General features: G+C 33.2%; 2 protein-coding genes across 10 annotated transcripts; one reads left to right on the forward strand and one right to left on the reverse strand.

Annotated features, from left to right (window-relative positions):
- Positions 1–11,202: 11,202 nt before the first annotated feature.
- On the forward strand, positions 11,203–14,889 carry LOC107483064 (uncharacterized WD repeat-containing protein C2A9.03). Of its 9 annotated transcripts, none has more exons than XM_016103667.3 (10): positions 11,203–11,287; positions 11,359–11,471; positions 12,053–12,218; positions 12,484–12,654; positions 12,739–12,825; positions 12,984–13,118; positions 13,200–13,310; positions 13,443–13,664; positions 13,886–13,972; positions 14,117–14,889. In XM_016103667.3, the coding sequence occupies exons 3-10, from the start codon at positions 12,081–12,083 to the stop codon at positions 14,525–14,527; spliced, it is 1,362 nt and encodes a 453-aa protein (XP_015959153.1). In that variant the 5' UTR covers positions 11,203–11,287; positions 11,359–11,471; positions 12,053–12,080; the 3' UTR covers positions 14,528–14,889. The 9 variants fall into 9 exon arrangements, with proteins under 9 accessions (XP_015959153.1, XP_015959159.1, XP_015959155.1 ...); XM_016103673.3 differs by having other exon boundaries at positions 12,098–12,218; XM_016103669.3 differs by having other exon boundaries at positions 11,209–11,287; positions 12,070–12,218.
- A 1,143-nt stretch (positions 14,890–16,032) lies between these two features.
- Positions 16,033–18,730, reverse strand: LOC107483066 (uncharacterized). Its single transcript, XM_016103676.3, has 4 exons — positions 18,545–18,730; positions 17,930–17,986; positions 16,539–17,734; positions 16,033–16,267 (listed from the first exon to the last, which is right to left on the reverse strand). Exons 3-4 carry the CDS (start codon positions 17,716–17,718, stop codon positions 16,212–16,214), a joined length of 1,236 nt encoding a protein of 411 aa, XP_015959162.1. The 5' UTR covers positions 17,719–17,734; positions 17,930–17,986; positions 18,545–18,730; the 3' UTR covers positions 16,033–16,211.
- Between the last annotated feature and the right edge of the window lie 1,785 nt (positions 18,731–20,515).

The following is a 20,515-nucleotide window of genomic DNA, read 5'->3' on the forward strand; positions in this document are numbered from 1 at the left end:
TTTTAAACAATTATTCTACTACTCATTATAATTTTCAAATACTAATTACATCTCATTCAACAAAAGGTGGCCATAGTGTCCAAAACATGAAGCACTTGAGATTTCTTCGCTTTGCAAAAAAGGATAAGGTCGTCTGCAAAAAGGAGATGGGAGATCACAGGACCTCCCCTAGACACTGCAAAAATAAATATTGTTATACGTTAAATTTAATGAAAAAATTATTTTTAATATGAATCTCAAAATAAAATTTTATAAATTTTTGTGAAAACAAAAATATAATTACATTGAAATAAATATATTAATTTATATAATATTATTATTTTTTTATAACTTAGTGGGGGCAAGTGCTCCTCTTCATTTAACTTGGGTCCGTCATTGTTTATAACAATATATAATGACAATACCAAAATTTTTGGTGTCTAAATTTAAGTTTTAATGTTATTCTGATTTATTATTAAAAAGAATTCTCCTGCGTAATCGTCAAGTTAAATTTCCATCTATTTTAAATAGAAACTTCATTAAAAATTTTCTATTAGATATAAATCATTGTTGCAAATTTTTAAAGACTAAAAGTAAAATAGTTTAAATAGGATAACTTTTTTAAATAAATATACAAAGAATAATTTTTTTCTTTAAATTATTATTATTATTATCATATTATTTTAATGTACTCTTGGTATTTACTAATTTACACAATATATAATAATAATTGGTGTCTAAATTTAAGTTCTAATATTATTCTTTAAGAAAGATTTATTATTAAAAAATTCTTCCATCAGTTACGTTAAATAAAAAAAATTTTACCTATTTTTTCGCCGTAATCTCATTAAGATTTTCTTGTTGGATATAAATTATTATTGCAGATTTAAGTTCCAATATATAGTGTCAATTGGCGTCTAAATTTAAGTTCCAATATTACCCTTAGTGAGAGAAGTTTATTATTAAAAATTTTTTTCCATACATCCGTCGTTGAATAAAAAAACTTTTACATATTTTTCCCAGCAACTTTATTAAGAGTTTTTTATTGAATGTAAATTATTCATGTAAATTTTTTTTTTAATTTTGGATATAATTTTAAAAGAATAAAAGTAAAATAGCTTAACAAGACAATATTTTTTTAAATTACGCAGAATAATTTTTGTACCAATATATCAGGATTCATTTTACATATAATTTATTCTTCTAAAAATTAGATGATTGAAAAACTATTAATTATAGAAGAAGTATATTTCTTGACTATAAAAATACATATAATTCACTCTTGAATGTAATAAAAATAAATATATATTTATTTAATTTTTTAAATTTTACATTAATTATTAAAATTATGATATAATAAATGTACTCTTATAAAAAAAATGAAAGTAACTTCATAACTATTTTTTTTTTTGGAAGGAAACATGACTTAATAAATATAAAGTCTAATTTAAACAACTATAGATACGTAAAATAATTAATAAAAATCGGACATAAAATTTAACTTTTTTGTTATTTAGTATAAAAATAAATATAATAAAAGGACAATTTACTATATTAAATAACATGGGATCCATATTTACTAGAATGCATAAAATGCAAAATGGATACCAAAATGCATTTTTTCTATAATCTATGTAAACCGTGACAGGGGTCCCGTGATTTACGAATACACGTAATTCGCTATAGGGGTGTCGCGGTTTACGTGTGGACATAAAATGTGCATAAACCGCGAGAGGGGTGTAGCAGTTTATGCGTTAGTATACAATTTATATAAACATAAAACATAGTGTGTGGTTAATAAAAACATGCATTACACACACCTAATTCAATGGAAATAAATTAAGTACAAACACATATAATACAAAAGTACATGGTAAGTCTGACATACATAGGTATCGTCAATGAAAACATAAAAAAGTAAGCTACGGCTCCTGCCTGTCCTCATCCTCGTCGTCAGAGTCATGTCCCAATGCGCCTAGGAGATGCGACCATATACCACATCGAGCAGCCCATCTCACTCTGGCGGGCCTCTAGCGCTGCTGTGCTGGAAGATCGACTGGCATGCCCATGTCATATGCAGATGCAGGCGTCCCTCCCATGCCCAACCAACTGTCATACGGACTGCCAACAGACTCATTCAGGTCTACATGTAGGTGGGGCTGGAATCCATGAGGGTCAGACATCTGCGGCTAGTACTGCTGCATATCATCCATATCTGGGCGGTACCCTTGCGCAATGTCCATCTGGGGCTGGGTCTTAGGCACCTGATCTTGTGGGGTCTGCTGTTGAAAATGCGGAGGGTCGTCATCCTGGATGAGATCTGCAAAGTCGGAATAGAACTGTGAACTTCCAACCTCATAGTCCATATCCATCGTGAAAGTCGGACCCGTCAGGTCATCATACATCTAGCCATGGATGTCATGGTATATCTAGAAGCTCGAAACATGTGTAAGAGGAACCTTCTGGGTCTCCGCCCCTGCATGCTCAGCAGGTCTATCACCAGGACCAGCAGATGTACCCCCTGATGAACCACCCTGACGCTGAGGACGGCCACGCCCGACATGGTGATCGGCATGTCCGACTCCGTCGCCACCGGATCTGTCATCCTGAATTATGTCATCCAGCCATCGCCACTCCCGGTCTGTAGCCCGGGTACCAACACGTCGTCACCTCTCGACGCATCTGTTATCTGGCACGTCTAGCATGGGTACTCTAAAAAGAGCCTGTGATGACCCTCTCTGAACAACATCCTGTGAGATCTCCTCGGCCCTAGGATCGGCAATCAAGGAATCCAGCGACAGAAACCTATGGGCCACTCTGTACCACCATCGCAGAAAGTCTGCAGATGGCCCGGGATCAGGCACTCGGGCAATACTCAGGACATCATTAACCTTGTTCTGCCAACTAAGGTGCCATACCTGGTAGTAGCCCGGGAACCATATTTTCCCACCCCACCCATCCTTGGCATGGAGCCACACAATGTTCGAGGCCGGCTCAGGCTTGTGCTAAACGCCACCCAGCTATGGCAGCACCCGATCCACCTGGTGTCACTCAATGACGGCAAAGTATATCAAGCAAGTACATACACACCATAACCGACTGTGCTCCTCTGTGAGAATCTCTGGATGAACGACAGCCATCATGTCGAGCGAAGCATAAGGCTCCTAAATAATATACAGATGTTGACAGAATATGTTAATTAGTCAATTAACTAACAAATATATAGTTAAGTACTACATAAAAAATGAATCAAAATGAATAAACTTACATCTCGATCACCTAATCGGTCCAACGCTAGGCGACACTGGACGGCTCTCTTCTCCTTGCGGTCGAATGAAGGCAAGTAGGTGGCCCACATGAATGAAATACAATGTTATACGAAGTTAACAGGTAGAACCATAATAAAAAAAGTTATAGTTCAAGACTAACTGTACAAATTTGTATACCTGGAAGACAATGGGAAGGGATATGTGTCGAATCCCCACGACATGATGCTAGAAAACCGCCAGAAAATTCATGACTGTAGTAGCTGCAGGGGCCCGCCACGTTCGTCATATTTCTGTTGGCCACCCGACACATGCAACGATATAGCCAGGCCAATGTTGCCGGCCCTCAGGTATAACTGCCCATATCATCAAGCCTCGTCACAAAGAGCAACCACCGTATATGAACCTGGTTTCCACTCTTATCACTGAACAGCTGAGTGAAAAGCAGTATCATAATATAAGCTCGTCCGTATATGCGTACGGTCTCCTCCGTAGCATCATCTGGCAGCACCCTGAACCTCTCATGAAACCAGGTGAAGTGGACTGTATACTGCTTCACCTTATTCTGTGGTGGAAACTCGCCAAACAGTTCCTCAAACCACTCCCACGCCGGTTTGCCTTCTTCCATAAACTTCTCAAAATCAGTAAGGCACCCGGATATAGATAAACCATCCACGGGCAGCCCAAACTGGTATACTTCATCCTACAGTGTGATAGTGCACTCTCCAAAGAGCATATGAAAGATATGCGTCTCAGGACGCCACCTCTCAATGAAAGCATTAACTAAGGACTCGTCCAACCAGAACCACTTGGCGTTGAGCCTCGTCAGGTAGTACAACCCGACCCTCTCCAGATATGGTACGATCCTGTCATGCAGAGGCATGTTCTACTGCCTCTGAACTCAATATATACACTTAGTCGGCTGGAGCATGTGACAGAAGAAACCAAACATATAGAAAACCCAACACAAATTTATAGTCATCTATCACAGACACTACAATTTTAAAGTTTAAACAGGTAACATACAATTCCTATTTTCTAATCACAAAATTTAATGAAAGACATAAACGATTAAAGACCTTAATCTAAATTAATTAAATACTACATTTTATGATTCAAAATAATAATTTAAATCTAAATTTAAACATTAACTAACAATAACGAAACTAAAAATAACCAAAAATACAAAAAATATTATACAAAATACATTAACTAAAAATAACCAAACTAACCTCTTCGTTTATGCTCCCAGCAACGTGCGCAACGCCGTTGAGCCTGTATAGACTGCATGCCTCTGCCATGGTCGCGGCTCCGATCTCAACTCAACTCAACCACACTTTTCTCTCTTTTCCTCTCTCTAGAAAACCTCTACTTCTCTCTCTAGAAAACCTTTTCTCCAGCACAAATGTAATCCGCGAGACCCCTCCAACGTATTTATACTAACGTATAAATCGCTACACCCTTCTCGCGGTTTATACACATTTTACGTCCGCACGTAAACCGCGACACCCCTATCGCAGTTTATGCTTATTTCTCGTAGCACGTAAACTGCAACACCCCTATAGCGGATTACGTGTATTCTAAACCGCGGTACCCCTGTCGCGGTTTACATATATTATGAGAAAAATGCATTTTGGTATCCATTTTGCATTTTATGCATTCTGGTAAATATGGTGAAGAAAATCTCATGCCCTAAGCTGCTCAAGCTGTGATGTTGATGGTTTGATGAACCAGAAGGGATTAAGAGAGAGAAAAATAAGTTCTTTTCATTGTTGAAGAAAATGAAAATTCCCCTTAGAAAATGTTTGTTGAGTTATTACACCTTATATACTATGTACTCTTTATGTACATTCACTGAAAAAATAATTACAATGGTAAGCCTATTATTGATAAAGAAATAATCTAGGTAACACCCTCCCGCAAGATAGAATTATGTAAATCTAATAATCCTAGCTTGGAAACATTAGTAAGAAAAGGACCCGGTGGTAGAGTTTTGGTAAGAAAATTAGCAAGTTAATTTTTGGAACGAACTAGCATAAGATGAATGAGACCAGACAAATGCTTTTTACAAACAATGTGGCAGTCCACTTCAATGTGTTTGGTTCTTGCATGAAAGATGGGATTATTGGCAATATGAATGGCTGACTAGTTGTCACAGAAAAGAGTGATAGACTTTTGAAGCGGTAAACCAATGAAATCCATTAAGAAAGATAAACAACTAGCTTCACAAGTGGCAACAGCAAGAGACCTATATTCAGCTTGTGCAGAAGACTTGGCAACTGTGGTTTGCTTCTTACTCTTTCAGCTAATGAGAGAGTTCCCAAGCATGAAGCAATAATAAAAAATGGAGCGACAAGTATCGGCACAGGTAGCCCAATCAGCATTGACAAATCCAGTGAGATGCAGATTAGAAGTAGAGGAAAAGAAGAGACCAGTTGCAGGTCGACCTTTTAAATATCAGAGTACGTAAAAAGTAGCCTGTAGGTGAGAAGTGATTGCACAGTCCAAAAATTGGCTCAAACGTCCCACAGCGTAAGAGATATCAGGTCTAGCGTTTGTGAGGTAAAGGAGTCGGTCGATGAGCTGTCTGTAAACAGTGTTGTCTGTTAAAATAGTACCTGATTCCTTTGAGAGTTTCTAACTATAATCAAATAGGGGTAGAGAGATGCTTGCAATCTAGATAACCAAAATCTCTAAGAAGGTCCATGGTATACTTCCGTTGATAAATGTGAATTCCAGAGTTAGAGCGTGCTACTTCCATTCCTAAGAAGTATTTGAGATCACCAAGATCCTTTATTTTGAATTTGTCATCCAAATTTTGCTTGATGAAATTGATTTTGCCAATGTCATTCCCGGTTAAAACCAAGTCATCAACATATACTAGAATGGCAATGAAGCTTTCAGATTGTTTCTTGATGAAGAGTGAATAATCATAAAAAAACTACTTATAACCAGCATCCACAAGAGTCTGAGTGAGCTTAATGTTCTATTGCCTGCTTGCTTGCTTAAACCCATATAGAGACTTTTGAAATTTACAAACCAAACCTGGTTGTGACACATCCAAACCGGGTGGTATCTTCATATAAACTTCCTTGTCCAAATCTCCGTGAAGGAAGGCAGTGTTGACATCCAGCTGTTTCAAATGCCATTTCTTTGCCGCGGCTAATGCTAACAACATTACTCGTAGGGTAGTCATTTTGACAACTGGACCAAAAGTATCACCATAATCTACTCCTTGCACTTGAGTGAATCCTTTTGCAACTAGCCTCACTTTGTGTCTCTTTATGGTGCCATCGAGATTGAATTTTATCCAAAAAACTCATTTGCAACCCACAACCTTCTTGTCTTTTTGGAGTTCAGTGAGACACCAAGTTCTGTTCTGATCTAGAGCTGTCAATTCATCTTGTATTGTCTTTCTCCAACATTCATGTGCAGCCGCTTCATCATAAGTGCTAGGTTCTTGATTTGAGGTGATGACTAGAGAAAGTGACTTATATTTTGGGGTTAGTTTATCATATGACAAGTGTTATGAGATAGGGTATAAAGAGTTAAAGTTGGCAAAGTTGCTAGAGTGAGCTGTCTGAGTTGTCATACAATGATAGTCCTTTAAATAAGTAGGTGATTTCTTGATTCTTTCAGATTTTCTAGTAATGCAGTCATGTGTGATGTCAGAGTGTTGTCATGCAGGTGCATTATTAATGTGTGGTGTAGTAATGGGTGCAATGGTGTGTGAGAAAATTGGTGAGTGCATGGAGCTTGAGAAATGTCCATTTGAATCTGTGAGTGTGGTATGTGTGGTTGATTGCAAATGATGTGTGGATAGCGTATCATATTGAAAAAGATCAATGCATTGTGGAGTATGAGTGGGTACCATAGAAATGTCAGTGCTAGTGAAATGTAAAAATGGAAAATAAGTTTCATAAAAAGTTACATTTCTGCATATGAAAAATCCCTTTGATTTTAAATCAATAAGTCAAAAAGCCTTTGTTCCTAATTTAAAACTGAGAAAAGCTGTTTTTCTAGCTCTTGGGTCTAATTTTGTTCTTAAATTTGTTAATGTGAAGGGTCAGGTAAGTTACCATACAAAAACTTGTAAAGACTAGCATTATCCAGGTTAGTGTTGGGAAGCCTATTAATTAGGTGAATGGCGTGAGCAACTGCGTATTGCAAAAAACAATGTGAAATTCCTGATTGAAATACCAGTGCTCTAGCAACACCTAAAATATGCTAGTATTTTCTCTCTACAATTCCGTTTTGCTCTAGTGTTTCTACACAAGAAGTTTGGTATAAAATTCCAGTTGATGCAAAAAAGGATTTTAGAGTGAACTCTGGCTCATTGTCAGTCCTTATACTCTTAACTTGTTTTTCAAATTGTACTCTGACAAAATTCACAAAATTAATAACTAATCGGGATACTTCAGATTTGGTTTTCATAAAAAAAATCCAAGTGAATATGCTCTTGCCATCCACCACAGTAAAAAACTATCTATGTCCTTCATTGAAAGGGACAGAAATAGGACCTCAGATATCCATATGAATTAAGTCAAAACAATCTTTTATTTTAGTTGTACTAAAATTAAAATATAATTTCTTTTCTTTTGCAAAATGACATGAATCATAAGGAAGTTTTGAAACAATACAATCTATAAAAGGATAATCTTTCTTCAGAAAAATTAATTTATACATGGGTATGTGTCCTAATCTAAGATGTCAAATGTTGTTGTGCTCATTGTGTGAAGGTGTGGTGGGATGAGTAGTAGTCGTAGTTGCCGCCAATGAAGCTTGCTTTGTTGGAAGAAGGGGAAAGTGAGAGAATTCTGGTTCTCTACTCATTGTATATAACCCTTCTATACACTCAGCAATGCCAATCATCTTTGATGTGGATCGATCTTGTATCTCATAACACTTATCATTGATTAACAGTTGACAATGTAAGTTTGAGGTTAACTTTAACACAGAGATCAGTTTAAAATCAAAAGAAGGAATGTATAAAATATTATTGAAAAAAAAATTTAGAGAATGTGATTGTGCCAATGATAGTGCTAACAGTTTTGGTCCCATTTGGCAATATCACATTGATTAGAGTAATATTTTGAAAACTTGCAAAATATTTTAAGTCAAAAGTCACACGATCTGTTGCACCGGAATCAATGACCCAGATTTTGGAGTGATAATACTCATACTTCTCGCATTAAAATGTAATGCAATGGTTTTACCTGGAGTGAAAGTCATTAGTCAAAATTTGATTTGCATTATTAGGTTGTTGCTGCACATTTTTGTCTTTGATCAACTCTAACAAGGCAAATCTTTGCTCTGGAGTGAACAGTGTTTTCTTGGAGACAATTGAATTGGATTGTTTGTCACTGAGTATATCATCATGCCCCTCGATCACGTGATTGATGGTGGTGTTATGTTGCTGCCGTTGATAGAAATGGGAGGAGTACTTATACATCTTCTATGTGGCCTTACTTGTTACAATTACATTCCATGACCTCTACAATGGGAGGATCTGTTTACTATGTTTGCCATTTTGAGAAATCAATGAATCACAGAGTAATAAGGATTCAGATCTTCTTCCTTCCAACTCGTTGATCGGAACAACTATATTCACCAAGAAAGAATCTTGCGAAATAGCCTCTCATCAAACTCTATGGGAAAGAAAATGTTCGAAAGAAAAATTTGGAATAGAAAGAAAATGGCAAAATTGGATTGGATCTCAATTCACAGCTTGGTTGCTCTCCACGCTCACCGCACCATGAAGAAAATCTCATGTCCTAAACTGCTCAAACTGTGATGTTGATGGTTTAATGAACCAGAATGATTAAGAGAGGGAGAAAAATAAGTTCTTCTCATTGTTGAAGAGAATAAAAATTCCCGTTAGAAACTGTTTGTTGAGTTATTATACCTTATATACTATGTACTCTTTATGCACTGTCACTGAACAAACAATTACAATGATAAGCCTATAATTGATAAAGAAATAATCTAGATAACATATGGATCCCATATTATTTAATATAATAAATTTTTCATAATAAAATAAATCACTGTTCTCATACATAATGACATAAAATTAAACATTATCCTTTTCTACAGCCATCTATTTTTTTAGTTTTTATCCTTATATTATTTTTATGCTTTATTTTAATTTATTAAACAAAAGAGTGTTAATGTCATTTAATTTTAATTTTTAACTTTTATCATAAATAAAAATATGTGACTTTGTATGCATTAGATAATAAAAAAAAATTCGAAATAGAAAAAAGTTTAATTTACTCTTTCTTACATTTATAGGAGTGTAGATAATTTACATAAGAATTATGAGACTTTTTTTTTAATTTTTAAAGTAGTATTTACTTCTGAGTGTAATAATTATGAACTAATACATGCACGTTGGTAACTAATTGTGATTGGAGAAAGATAGAAAGAAAATAAAAAATCGAGGAAGGAAGAGAGAACAAGCCAACATAAGAATAGTGGTGAGGCATACGTAGATAGATAATTATAAGAAAAAAGAATAATAAAAATAAAATTAAAAATCATAAAAGAATAATAAAACTAAAGATAATTTAAAATGTTGAATATAAAATTATAAGAAATAAAATTTTTTTAACTGTTAAAATTATGCGAGAGAAAGATGATTTAAATATAAATTTTTATATCTACTTTAAATTAAATATAATTGAGAAATAAATAAATTTACAAATATTTATAAATTTTTATCTTCATTGTTACACATAGTAACAACATAATGATTTTAGTATTATACTTAAATTAATTTAAATTTAATTATTCTATATATTAAAAAATTAAATAACTTATAAATTTTATATTTAATTATTCTATACAAAATTTTTGAATGCTTGATATCTTAAATTTTTTCTTAAAATAATAAACTATGACTTAACAAACAAGTATGAAAAATAAGTATTTATATAATAGTTATACATTTAGATATGTAAATCAAATAAGAAAATAATTCTTTTAATAAATCTTTAACAACTCAAAAGTTAACACAATAGATATGTATGGATTAAAGTGATAAACAAAAATGAGAACTGTGATAATGATACGGTGGTAATTGATCGTAGTTGGGGTTAATAAAAGAAGAAAATAAAGAAGGAGAATGAAACAAGGCAACATAATTACAAGAGAAAATGATAAGATGTATGATAAAATTAATATGATGAGATGATATAATCAAAGTAAAAATTAATCATTTTAAAATAATAATAAAATTAAAAATAATTAAAGATGTTTAATATAAGATTAAAGAAATAATTTTTTATCTATTAGAATTATGCATAACTAGCGTCTCAACAGGCACGATTCAGCCGCTTTTCTATTATTTTTAAGAAATTAATTTTATTTTTTTGTTAATATATTATATATTTTTCAAATTTATTTGATAAGTATTTTTTATTTTAATATTAACGTGATCTTATTTATATCATATTTTGTTAAAATTAAAATTACTATAAAAAATTTTTAAAATATTAAATTATAAAAGCACACAATAAAGAGATAATATAAAATTGTTATAGTTTAAAATCCTAGATAATATATGAGATGAAATATTTGATAGAGTAGATTTGTATTCTCAATTATACTTAAATATAGAAAGAGTATTTTCAAATGATAATGCTTCTATTGTATTTTTTTTAAAGTTTTGAATGTCGTCTATTAATTTATAATATTTTTAACTTAATTTTTTAAATTTATTATAACAAAATAAAATGTATAAATTATTTTACAAAAAATATTTAAATAAATCTCTAATATTTAAATATCTTAACAAATAAAATAACTTAATCTAAATAAAATTTAATCTTATTAAATTAGATAATATTAATTTAAATTTAAAATTTTTAAAAATATTATTAAATAAATTAAACCTAAATCAAATCTTTTAACAAACCTATAAATAATGTTAGTTTATTGAGTGTTACGCACTAATCACTGATATTATGTCAATTGGATTCAGGGTTTGCATCGCAAAGAGGAATCGAGATATCTGATCTATCTTCTATCTGTCTATCTAAGTATCTATCTATCTATCTATTTATTTATAAATATAAATATAAATTACATTATATATTATTTTTCTGCAAAGGTGGTTCATTCGCATACGGAGATCTAATTCAGGTCCTTATCATCGAGATCCAACAAACGCTTCAACCACAAAACAAGGGCTTGGATTCACGAACCCCTCCAATTTTTACACAGGTCTGAATTTTTCTGAACCAGTTAAACTCTTTCTCGTCGTTTCCTGCGATAAATCGCAATTGCTTCAACCCCTTTTTATTTTCTTAATTTAATTTTCCTTTTATCTATTAAAGTTTTCATTTTTACAAATTCGCGTGTGTAGATGCTGCAATTTGGTTCCTGGGTAGGTATCCTTTTAGGTGTTTTATTTGATTTACTTTTCTCGGTTTCTGGTTTTTGGGGTTTCTCTGTGAAACCATCTTGTTGTGTTCGGAATTAAACGAAGTTGGGGAAATTTTGGTTCCATGTATGTTGATGTTGGAATTAATTTCATAGGATGGCTGGAATTTGTTCAGATTAATGATATTTATTTCTCAGGTTTTCTTAATTATTTTTTCTATTCGTTGTCGGTTTAGGTTTAGAAGGAAGATGCTTTTGTTTTTATGACAAAATTAAAGGATGTATTTGGTTTTAGGGTATGGCGTTTAACTTTAAGTGCAGCTTACTGCTAGGCGAAAAATCTGATTCTGATTTTTTTGTTTCTCCCTTTCAATTATTGAATTTAGTTTAGTCATTTTATCCCACTCCCATTTATGGACTAGGTATCAATTTTCAACAGCGTTGGCAAACATGTCTCATTACAACAGGGACGAAATGGAGTACGTTGCAGATGATAATGAAATGGCAGAGGTAGAAGATGATGTGTATTTCCGAGGCAGAGCATTTGGTGAATCAGATTCGGATGATGATGATGAATACGATCCTTTGGTTTGTTTCGAGTCATAAGCAATTTTAATTTCTATTGTCTTGAATGTTTATTCATTACTAGTCACTATGAAGTATTTTTTCAATAATTTGTGTGTCTTATGTGTATATATATCTTATTGTATTGTTGCTGCATTCGGTTTCTTTTCATACCTATAGGATGACTTAACTTTGCATGACTGAATTTTAGTAGAATACGACCGTTGACCTAATCTTTTCTGTCTGCTTGCACTTTTTCTTGTGTGGGGGTAATTTGGGTTCTCAATAGCAGGAAAATCGTATAACAGATACCACTGCCGCAGAAGCTAGGAAGGGAAAGGATATCCAAGGTATACCATGGGATAGACTGAGTATTAGTCGTGAAAAGTATAGACAAACTAGACTAGAGCAGTACAAGAATTATGAAAATATACCACAATCAGGGGAACTTTCGGAGAAGGTACAGGGTTTTGCTTAAAGCTTTATAACATTTGATTAACATGCACAGATCTTTTGTCCTTATGCCCCCGGTTCTTGTCTACAGGAATGCAGGCCAACAGATAAAGGAGGAAGATTTTATGATTTCTGGCAGAACACTAGATCTGTGAAGTCAACGATACTTCATTTCCAAGTATGTTTATATAGAAATTATTTGCATTTTTTATGTGCGGATGTGAAAACATTTATTTGGTCTATATCTCATATTATTATTATTATTATTATTATTATTATTATTATTATTATAGAAACCTGTATGTTAACTGAGAAGTTTTAATTTGTTATTTGTAGCTACGGAACTTGGTTTGGTCAACATCGAAGCATGATGTATATCTTGTTTCACATTACTCAATTGTTCACTGGTCTTCGTTGCACTCCAAGAGATCCGAAATCCTGAATGTACAAGGGCATGTGGCTCCGTGTGAGGTAAATGTTTTGTCTCCCGTCTGTTGTTGATCTCATGGCTTGAAAACAGAATCTAAGGTTTTAAATGTGTGTTGCTAACAGAAACATCCTGGAAGCCTCTTGGAAGGGTTTACTCAAACACAAATTAGTACACTGGCAGTGCGAGACAACTTGTTGATTGCTGGAGGCTTTCAAGGAGAACTTATTTGCAAGGTTCTTCATTTTCTGTGCTTATAATTTTCTTATATCTGACATGATTGGTATTATAAACACCACTATTGTTAATTCATGCATTCAACCATTTTTCCTGTCCATTGATGATGGCACATGCAAAATGTCTTACAGTACTTAGATCGACCTGGGGTTAGCTTTTGTTCCAGAACTACTTATGAGGACAATGCGATCACAAATGCTGTCGAGATTTATGAGCATCCCAGGTCTTCATTCTTTTCTTTCTTATCACTCTTTTTTCATTTCATGGCTTCAAATAATGACTGTGGAGTCAGAGACTTTGATATGGAGAAATTTCAGCTTTCCAAGCATTTCTGCTTCCCCTGGCCTGTAAATGTAAGTTCTTCTAGCTGATTTTCTATGTTTGGAAAAAAATAGAAATAAAAAAGATGATAAGAGTTGCCACTTCTAGTTGAATTTTATATTAGTAGATAAGATTGAGAATGCATGTGGATAAAAATGTCTTTGTTTTTCTTTGATCCTGCAATAAGAATCCTACTGCTAGTATTGGAATAGAATAATAAATGACAATATGAATCGGTTTCTTTTATCTGCAGCATACTTCATTGAGCCCTGATAGTAAACTTCTTGCAATTGTTGGAGACAATCCAGAAGGGCTGCTGGTGGATTCTCAAACTGGAAAGGTTGGCATGCTCTGTTGTTCCATGTCACAAATTCCTGTTTTATGTTTCTCGAGGGGAATTTTAAAATGAGAGTAGTATGGTAGTGGATTTTCCTAGTGTGTATGTGCTATGGATTTCTAAATTTTATTTTTGGTGGCTTTGTAGACAATCACGCAGTTATGTGGACACTTGGATTACTCATTTGCATCTGCATGGCATCCTGATGGCCGTATTTTTGCTACCGGGAACCAAGACAAAACTTGCCGTGTCTGGGATGTTCGAAACTTGTCGAAGTCTGTTGCTGTTCTGAAGGGCAACCTTGGAGCTATACGTTCAATACGTTTCACATCTGATGGGCAGTTCATGGCAATGGCTGAGCCAGCTGACTTTGTGCATGTCTTTGACGCAAAGCGTGGATTTGAGAAGGAACAGGAAATTGATTTTTTTGGGGAGATCTCTGGTGTATCTTTCAGTCCGGATACAGAATCACTCTTTATTGGTGTCTGGGACCGCACCTACGGAAGCCTTCTTCAGTACAACCGACACAGAAACTACTCGTATCTTGACTGCTTGTAAATTTGTAACCTTACACCTTGTAAGACCCTTAGAGCTTGTGTCCTTTTGCCTTGGAATCGCAGTGTTGCGGCACCATCTGAACAAAAGAGAAAAAATACCAGTGGATTGCCTCATCACAACATGGCCTGAGGATGTTATAGTTGTTTGTTGTACAACATCATGTTAAATAACACATTGACTTGCAATCTCTCTCTCCCTCTCCCCTTCTTAATCTTGCCTAATAATGATAGGAAGTTTGTACAGCAAACCGTACTTGCATTGTTTGCACCCTCATCATCATGTTCCACTGCATTTGGTGTCTTGTGCTGTGTCCTATGGGTACTGAGTGCTGCTAAATATATATCTCTTCTTAGTCTTCTGCAGTGTTGGGACTTAGAGTGCAGTTATTGTTAGTCATATGTAGTTTGCATCTCTTGTTTTGGAGAAGTGAAACAAAGATAACAAGGAGCTTTTGTATGTTGTCCTTGTTAATTATTTTTTCTTTTTCTTTTTCTTTTTTGGTTGAAAAATTAACCACCACAGTTTAACAGCTTGTGGCAACCCCTACGGTCTATAACAATTAGGGGAAAAGGGTCAAAATTATGCTCATCATTATCCCTTAAGATTCAATTATGTGAACAATTATAACCTTTTTAAGCCTATGATTGTTAGTTGTCACTTGTATCTATCAAATTAGCATTTTCCGTGATTATTGATTTTCTCATCAATGATCAATGATTTGAATTGCTCTTTAGAACAGCTAATCTGTACTGAATGAATTACATTTAGTTGTGGGTTATATATCTCGCTACTTATAAATAATGAAGTTTACTATCTTTGTTAAAAAAGAAGAGTAAAGTGACAATTAGATTTTTGAAGATTTCGATTTTGGATTAATTAGCCTTTAAAAAAGAAGTATCAATTAGATCTTTCAAGATAACAGATTGTTATCTTTAGTGGTGTGTGTTCTGTTGCTGCCACATGAGTATGGAAATGATGGTTTTGGAGAATGAAGCATTTATTATCTTTTGAGCCTTTATTAAACTATTTTCTATTTATCACAAATCCTATCAAATCGCGTGAAGTTTTATTTCAAAAGTTATTATCTGCATGATCATCTTTCATAAATAAACACCTCACAGTAGATAACAGTATATATAAGTAACATCGTTTAGTTTTCTGTGATAAATTGATAGAAAGACATCATGTGTCCACCGTTTGCTATCGTTGAGGACCAAATTTGTATTTTTTTTCTTTAGGGAATAATTAGTCCGAAGTTAAAATCTTTATAGACCTAATTGTCACTTTACTCACGAAAAAAAGGGGTTATATATAGGAAATTAATATTGCTACTCTTATTTTTAATAATACTATACCACATATGATTACAGATGATTTTTTTTATATATGTTGCATGAATTTATGAGGAAAAGAGTGACAATATCCATTTCCATATATAGTAATCGAATATATACGTAATAACGAAACAACTTAGCTTGATTTATGACATTTTAAATGTTGGTACTTTCAAGAGTTGGCTTATTCAATTTCAATCTTATTCCCAAGCTATGACAAATCACTAATTCAATTGAACGGTTACAATGAAATTATAGACTATGTGGATTTATGAAATCATGACAAGACAGTTGGGTAGTTCTTTTTCTTAGAGGAAGTGAGCTTCAGCCTTGAACTTAGACATTTCATTTCACTTCATATTCCGAGTTTGAGGAGAAATAGTCATGAAAACCAATTTGCTTCTACCTGGAAACATCAGTATCACATAAAAACTAAGCCATATTATTTCTTTCCAACAGAAATCTTTTCCTCATGATATGTTTGAACCCAGATTCACATTCACTGCCATGTAATTGGCGCCTCTTCTCAAAATAAAATGAGTCAAAACAGATAAACAAAAAAAGTGAAGCAGAGATTAACATGCATGAAGTCTAGAAAGATATGAAAAAGGAAATAGAGTGTGGGAGGTACAAATTACAGTTTTGTCTGAGATGTATTTGTTGTTAACTAAATTCACCTGAAACTATGGATTTAGCCTTGTGCCTTTGGTGGAGTTCTTCCTTGGGGCTGCATTCACTTTTTTCCTCCACATTCTCTATAATTTGTTTCAGAATGGTTTCTTCCTCTGCTTCAAGTATTTGCATGCTCATTTCGAAGGCAGATACCAATTCTGGACTGAACACAGAATCCTCACTGGATTCACTTTCATTCCTAGTGTCCATCTGACAAGAAAAGCTGCCAAATTTCGGGGTAACGTAGGATGCAGAAGAGTATATTCCACTACCAGGAATCCATTCTCTAAGGCTAGCAATGGCTGGCAATTCAACATTAGATGGGATTCTAAGGGATTCTAGCCTCTTTGCTATAGCCTTTCTCTTATTCACTTTCTCAGTGGTGTTTACCCCTTGAGCAGCAATCCCAGGAATATTTGTTTTCTCATTTGGATTTACAACTTCATTTTCAATTCTTTGATTTGTGGAGTGGTTATTAGGACTTGGAGTTGAGCTTTCTAGTGTAATGCTTTTGATACTGATATCCTTTACTAGTTTACTATCTTCTGATGAATTGTCGTGCGAGCAAGGTGGTAGCATTTTCTTGGCCGCAGAATCATTGTCCTCGATATTGTGAATTGTATTAGCTAATGCAGATACCTTAAGTTCCTCGATGGTTCTTGAATCGGCTTCTTCATCGCTAAACTCATTTTTCTGAACTTTGGGAGAATCAGAGAAGCTTATTTCATTTACAAGATTATCATATTCCTCTAATGTGTGAAAACTCCTGCTACCTGTGACATCCTTGGAATCCAAGTTATGTTTGTCTTCAAAATCTGATAAATTCCCCTGATCAATAGATGAAACAATCTGCTCAGGAAACGAGTGCCAACTTTTGTCTCCCTCGATTTGTTTCCCTCCTCCTTGGCTTAGCCTTGGTGATATATCCAATTTGTCGATAGTTTCAGAGGCGACAGGCTCAGTAGCCGGTTCAGGGAACATGTTTGAATGCAAACTTCTGGAATGCAATTTGTTGGATACTGTATTGGCTGCGCAGACAAGAGCGAGGTACTGATCATTGCCATTGGCCGAGATAATTAAGTCCTCGAGCAATGGAATACCATTAGCCATTCGCCTTGAACCTTGTTTTCTCTCCTCATGGACACTGATTGACCTGGCCAGGATTTTTGAGGAAATGCACCCCATGGTAAGTGGTTCACACCTAAATTCATACACCACTCACTTATCAGACCAATTAAATGATGCTGATTAAGAAAACCGGAATTCATACATTGGAACTAAATCTCTATGGAGAACTCCTTCTTAGTTAACATAGTTGCACATATTTACCTAAAGAATGTAGGTATGTAAGATAAGCAAAATGGAGTCTGAAGGACAGAGTGAAAAAATTCCTTACCAACTCTATTGCAGAATATGGAAACTGAGATCACAGATGTGCAAAGGTATGATGGACCTGAAACAACAAACTCTTAAGGTGAAAGCAAAATCCGGCATGTCGGTTTTAAGACATCTTTATGAACTGATATTTTACTCGTCAAGTCATCATAAAACATTGATTCTTGATCATCAAAATACAGTATTGTGTTGGAACTATGTTTCCTGCATATAATATTTACACTAAACAAGTGGAGCCAGATTCCAAATTGTTAATCTTTGTTCTATGTAGGAGTTGTTTGGGAATTTGGAATAACAAGTGGAATTGGTTGTGATTTTGACCATTGTTTTGTTAAGGTCTAAAAAGTGCTTCTAGTTAAATCTACCTCTGCTTTTTTGCTCTGTATATATTAACATATGTTACGTTGCACAATGCTCAATGATATAGCTGCATAAACAATACATTTATCTACCCGGGTTTTGTGCAAAAATATGATTTTTTGTTAATTCCTATAAAAAGTCTGAGAATAGATTAATAAAAATGCAAGAAACTTTTCAGCAAACACCATGTGGGCATGGTTTTGGGATCATAAAAAAAGGGCATAACTAAATGTTTCCATGTTCTATATCAACTTACCTGGCTTGCTGGAATTAGATGAATCACTTTCTGATCATCATTCAGTTCCTGTTCTGATGATTCTTGCTTCTTCTGCGTGCATTTTGTTGAAGACTTTGGATCTTTGGTCAACATGTGAAGGCGCAAGAGGAATCACATTTGATAATCAAATATAAGGGCAGCCCCATTATTGTTTTAAGAATTCAAACTTTGAAATTATATATGAATGTACCTAAAATATATATTAATAAGAATTTAAAAGTAAATGTTAAAATGAAGTCAATTGATAAATGTTAAAAAATATTATTGTAAACAATCTTACATAAACATCTAATTATATATATCAGTCACATTAGGAAAACTGTTAACTTAATTATTAACCATCTTAAACACGTCATTGTAACTAAAACTAAAGATTTTGTTATAGTGCGTTTTAAAGGCATAGATTAAACATATTATAAAAAAAATATTTTAATGTTATTTATTACTTTTATCAATTTATGTATTGAAAACATAAAAAATATATTTTTGTAATAAATAATATTAAAATATTTTTTTATGGTATGTTTAACTTATATCCTTAGCACACAGGATAGCAAAATCCTAATAATTAAATAATTATGTATCATAAGCTTTTTTGTTCCAATGTCAAATGCACACCGATGGAAAAATTGAATTTTGACAACAGAAAATGGGACCCTCAAAAGGCCCTGAAAATATTAAATACTACTAAACTAAACTCCAGTTCATACATGGCTTGCATATTAATTAATGTTTGTAATGTGATATGCTGGATTTGTTATGTTACACATTCTTAAACTATGGCAAACCAAATTCAAAGGCAGAAAAATAAAAAGGACAATTATTAATTTTTTTTTCGCCCTTAAAATCTTTTTTCTCCAATTTTCAATGTGTTTTTGGAAACATTTTCTATTAGGCCAAAAACCATAGTGTTAATAATCATCCTTTGTTATAGACTATGTAAGACAGAATCTGTGTGTTCTGAAAATAAATAAATGCTTTTTTTTTCTACACAAGTTATTTTATTTCATCTTAGTTGTGAGCCAATTTAAGGTTAATTTTTTTATTTTATTAATTTTTAAATTTTAATTAAAAATAGTATTAAAATTATAATACTGACATGAAATAAGAGAAAGAATAGTAAGTTATTCTCAGGACACCTAAGAATTTCACTTATAAATTTTATAGATTTTAATTATAATTTACGATTTAAGACTCCTATTTTGAGTCATCTATCTTTTCTCTCATTTTTTCTACACAACAAATTATATTTAAAAAGGAAAAGACAAACACATTGATTAATTAATGTTAGTTCCATGCCGCCGCCTAAGCCTTCACATTTAGATGGGACATGGATTTTATGAAGCTTAATATTTTACTTGATCAGGTGAACATAAAATATTAATTATCATTGGACTGGGTTATTCATGTTCTTGTGATCTTGTCAATTACGTCAATAAATTTGACTGCTTTCATTTTTAGGCACAAGACACTCAAAGATATTCGTGAAATATGAATAAAAATATTGTCCTTATAAATATTGAATTATTATATTTTGTATTATTTTTTATATAAAATATAGAAATATTAATAAAAATATAATTTATTTTTTAATTTTTTTATCATTTTTAATTATATTTTTTATTATATTTTTTTTCAAAATTTTTACATAAAAAAAAGAATAAATTAGATTTTTAAAATTTATTTTAGTTTAGAGTAACGTATGATTTTTGTCCTAACGTTTGGGGTAAATTCTATTTGTGTCTCTAACATTTAAATCATCTTATTTGTATCTCTAACGTTTGTAAAAGTAATTCAATGTTATTCTGCCATCAATTACACATCATGAACGCTTTAGTTTGAGTTTTAAAAATCTTTTCTTTAAGTTAGAATACAAATGTCTGGAATAGAATCGACGATCCATTCTGAAAAATAACTCATCAAAATTGAAATTAATTCCTACAATATTTA

Source organism: Arachis duranensis, chromosome 4 (genome assembly GCF_000817695.3).
Source record: "Arachis duranensis cultivar V14167 chromosome 4, aradu.V14167.gnm2.J7QH, whole genome shotgun sequence".
Taxonomy (NCBI): Eukaryota; Viridiplantae; Streptophyta; class Magnoliopsida; order Fabales; family Fabaceae; genus Arachis; species Arachis duranensis.

What these genes read in the sequence shown, in the direction of transcription:
- LOC107483064 (XM_016103667.3), top strand. Translation starts at nt 12,081, where the DNA reads ATGTCTCATTACAACAGGGACGAAATGGAGTACGTTGCAGATGATAAT. An exon ending in ATGATGAATACGATCCTTTG is followed by an intron (nt 12,219 to 12,483) that starts GTTTGTTTCGAG and finishes GGTTCTCAATAG; the next exon opens with CAGGAAAATCGTATAACAGA. An exon ending in GGCATGTGGCTCCGTGTGAG is followed by an intron (nt 13,119 to 13,199) that starts GTAAATGTTTTG and finishes TGTTGCTAACAG; the next exon opens with AAACATCCTGGAAGCCTCTT.
- LOC107483066 (XM_016103676.3), bottom strand. Translation starts at nt 17,718, where the DNA reads ATGGGGTGCATTTCCTCAAAAATCCTGGCCAGGTCAATCAGTGTCCAT. An exon ending in GGCTAAATCCATAGTTTCAG is followed by an intron (nt 16,268 to 16,538) that starts GTGAATTTAGTT and finishes TGATGTTTCCAG; the next exon opens with GTAGAAGCAAATTGGTTTTC.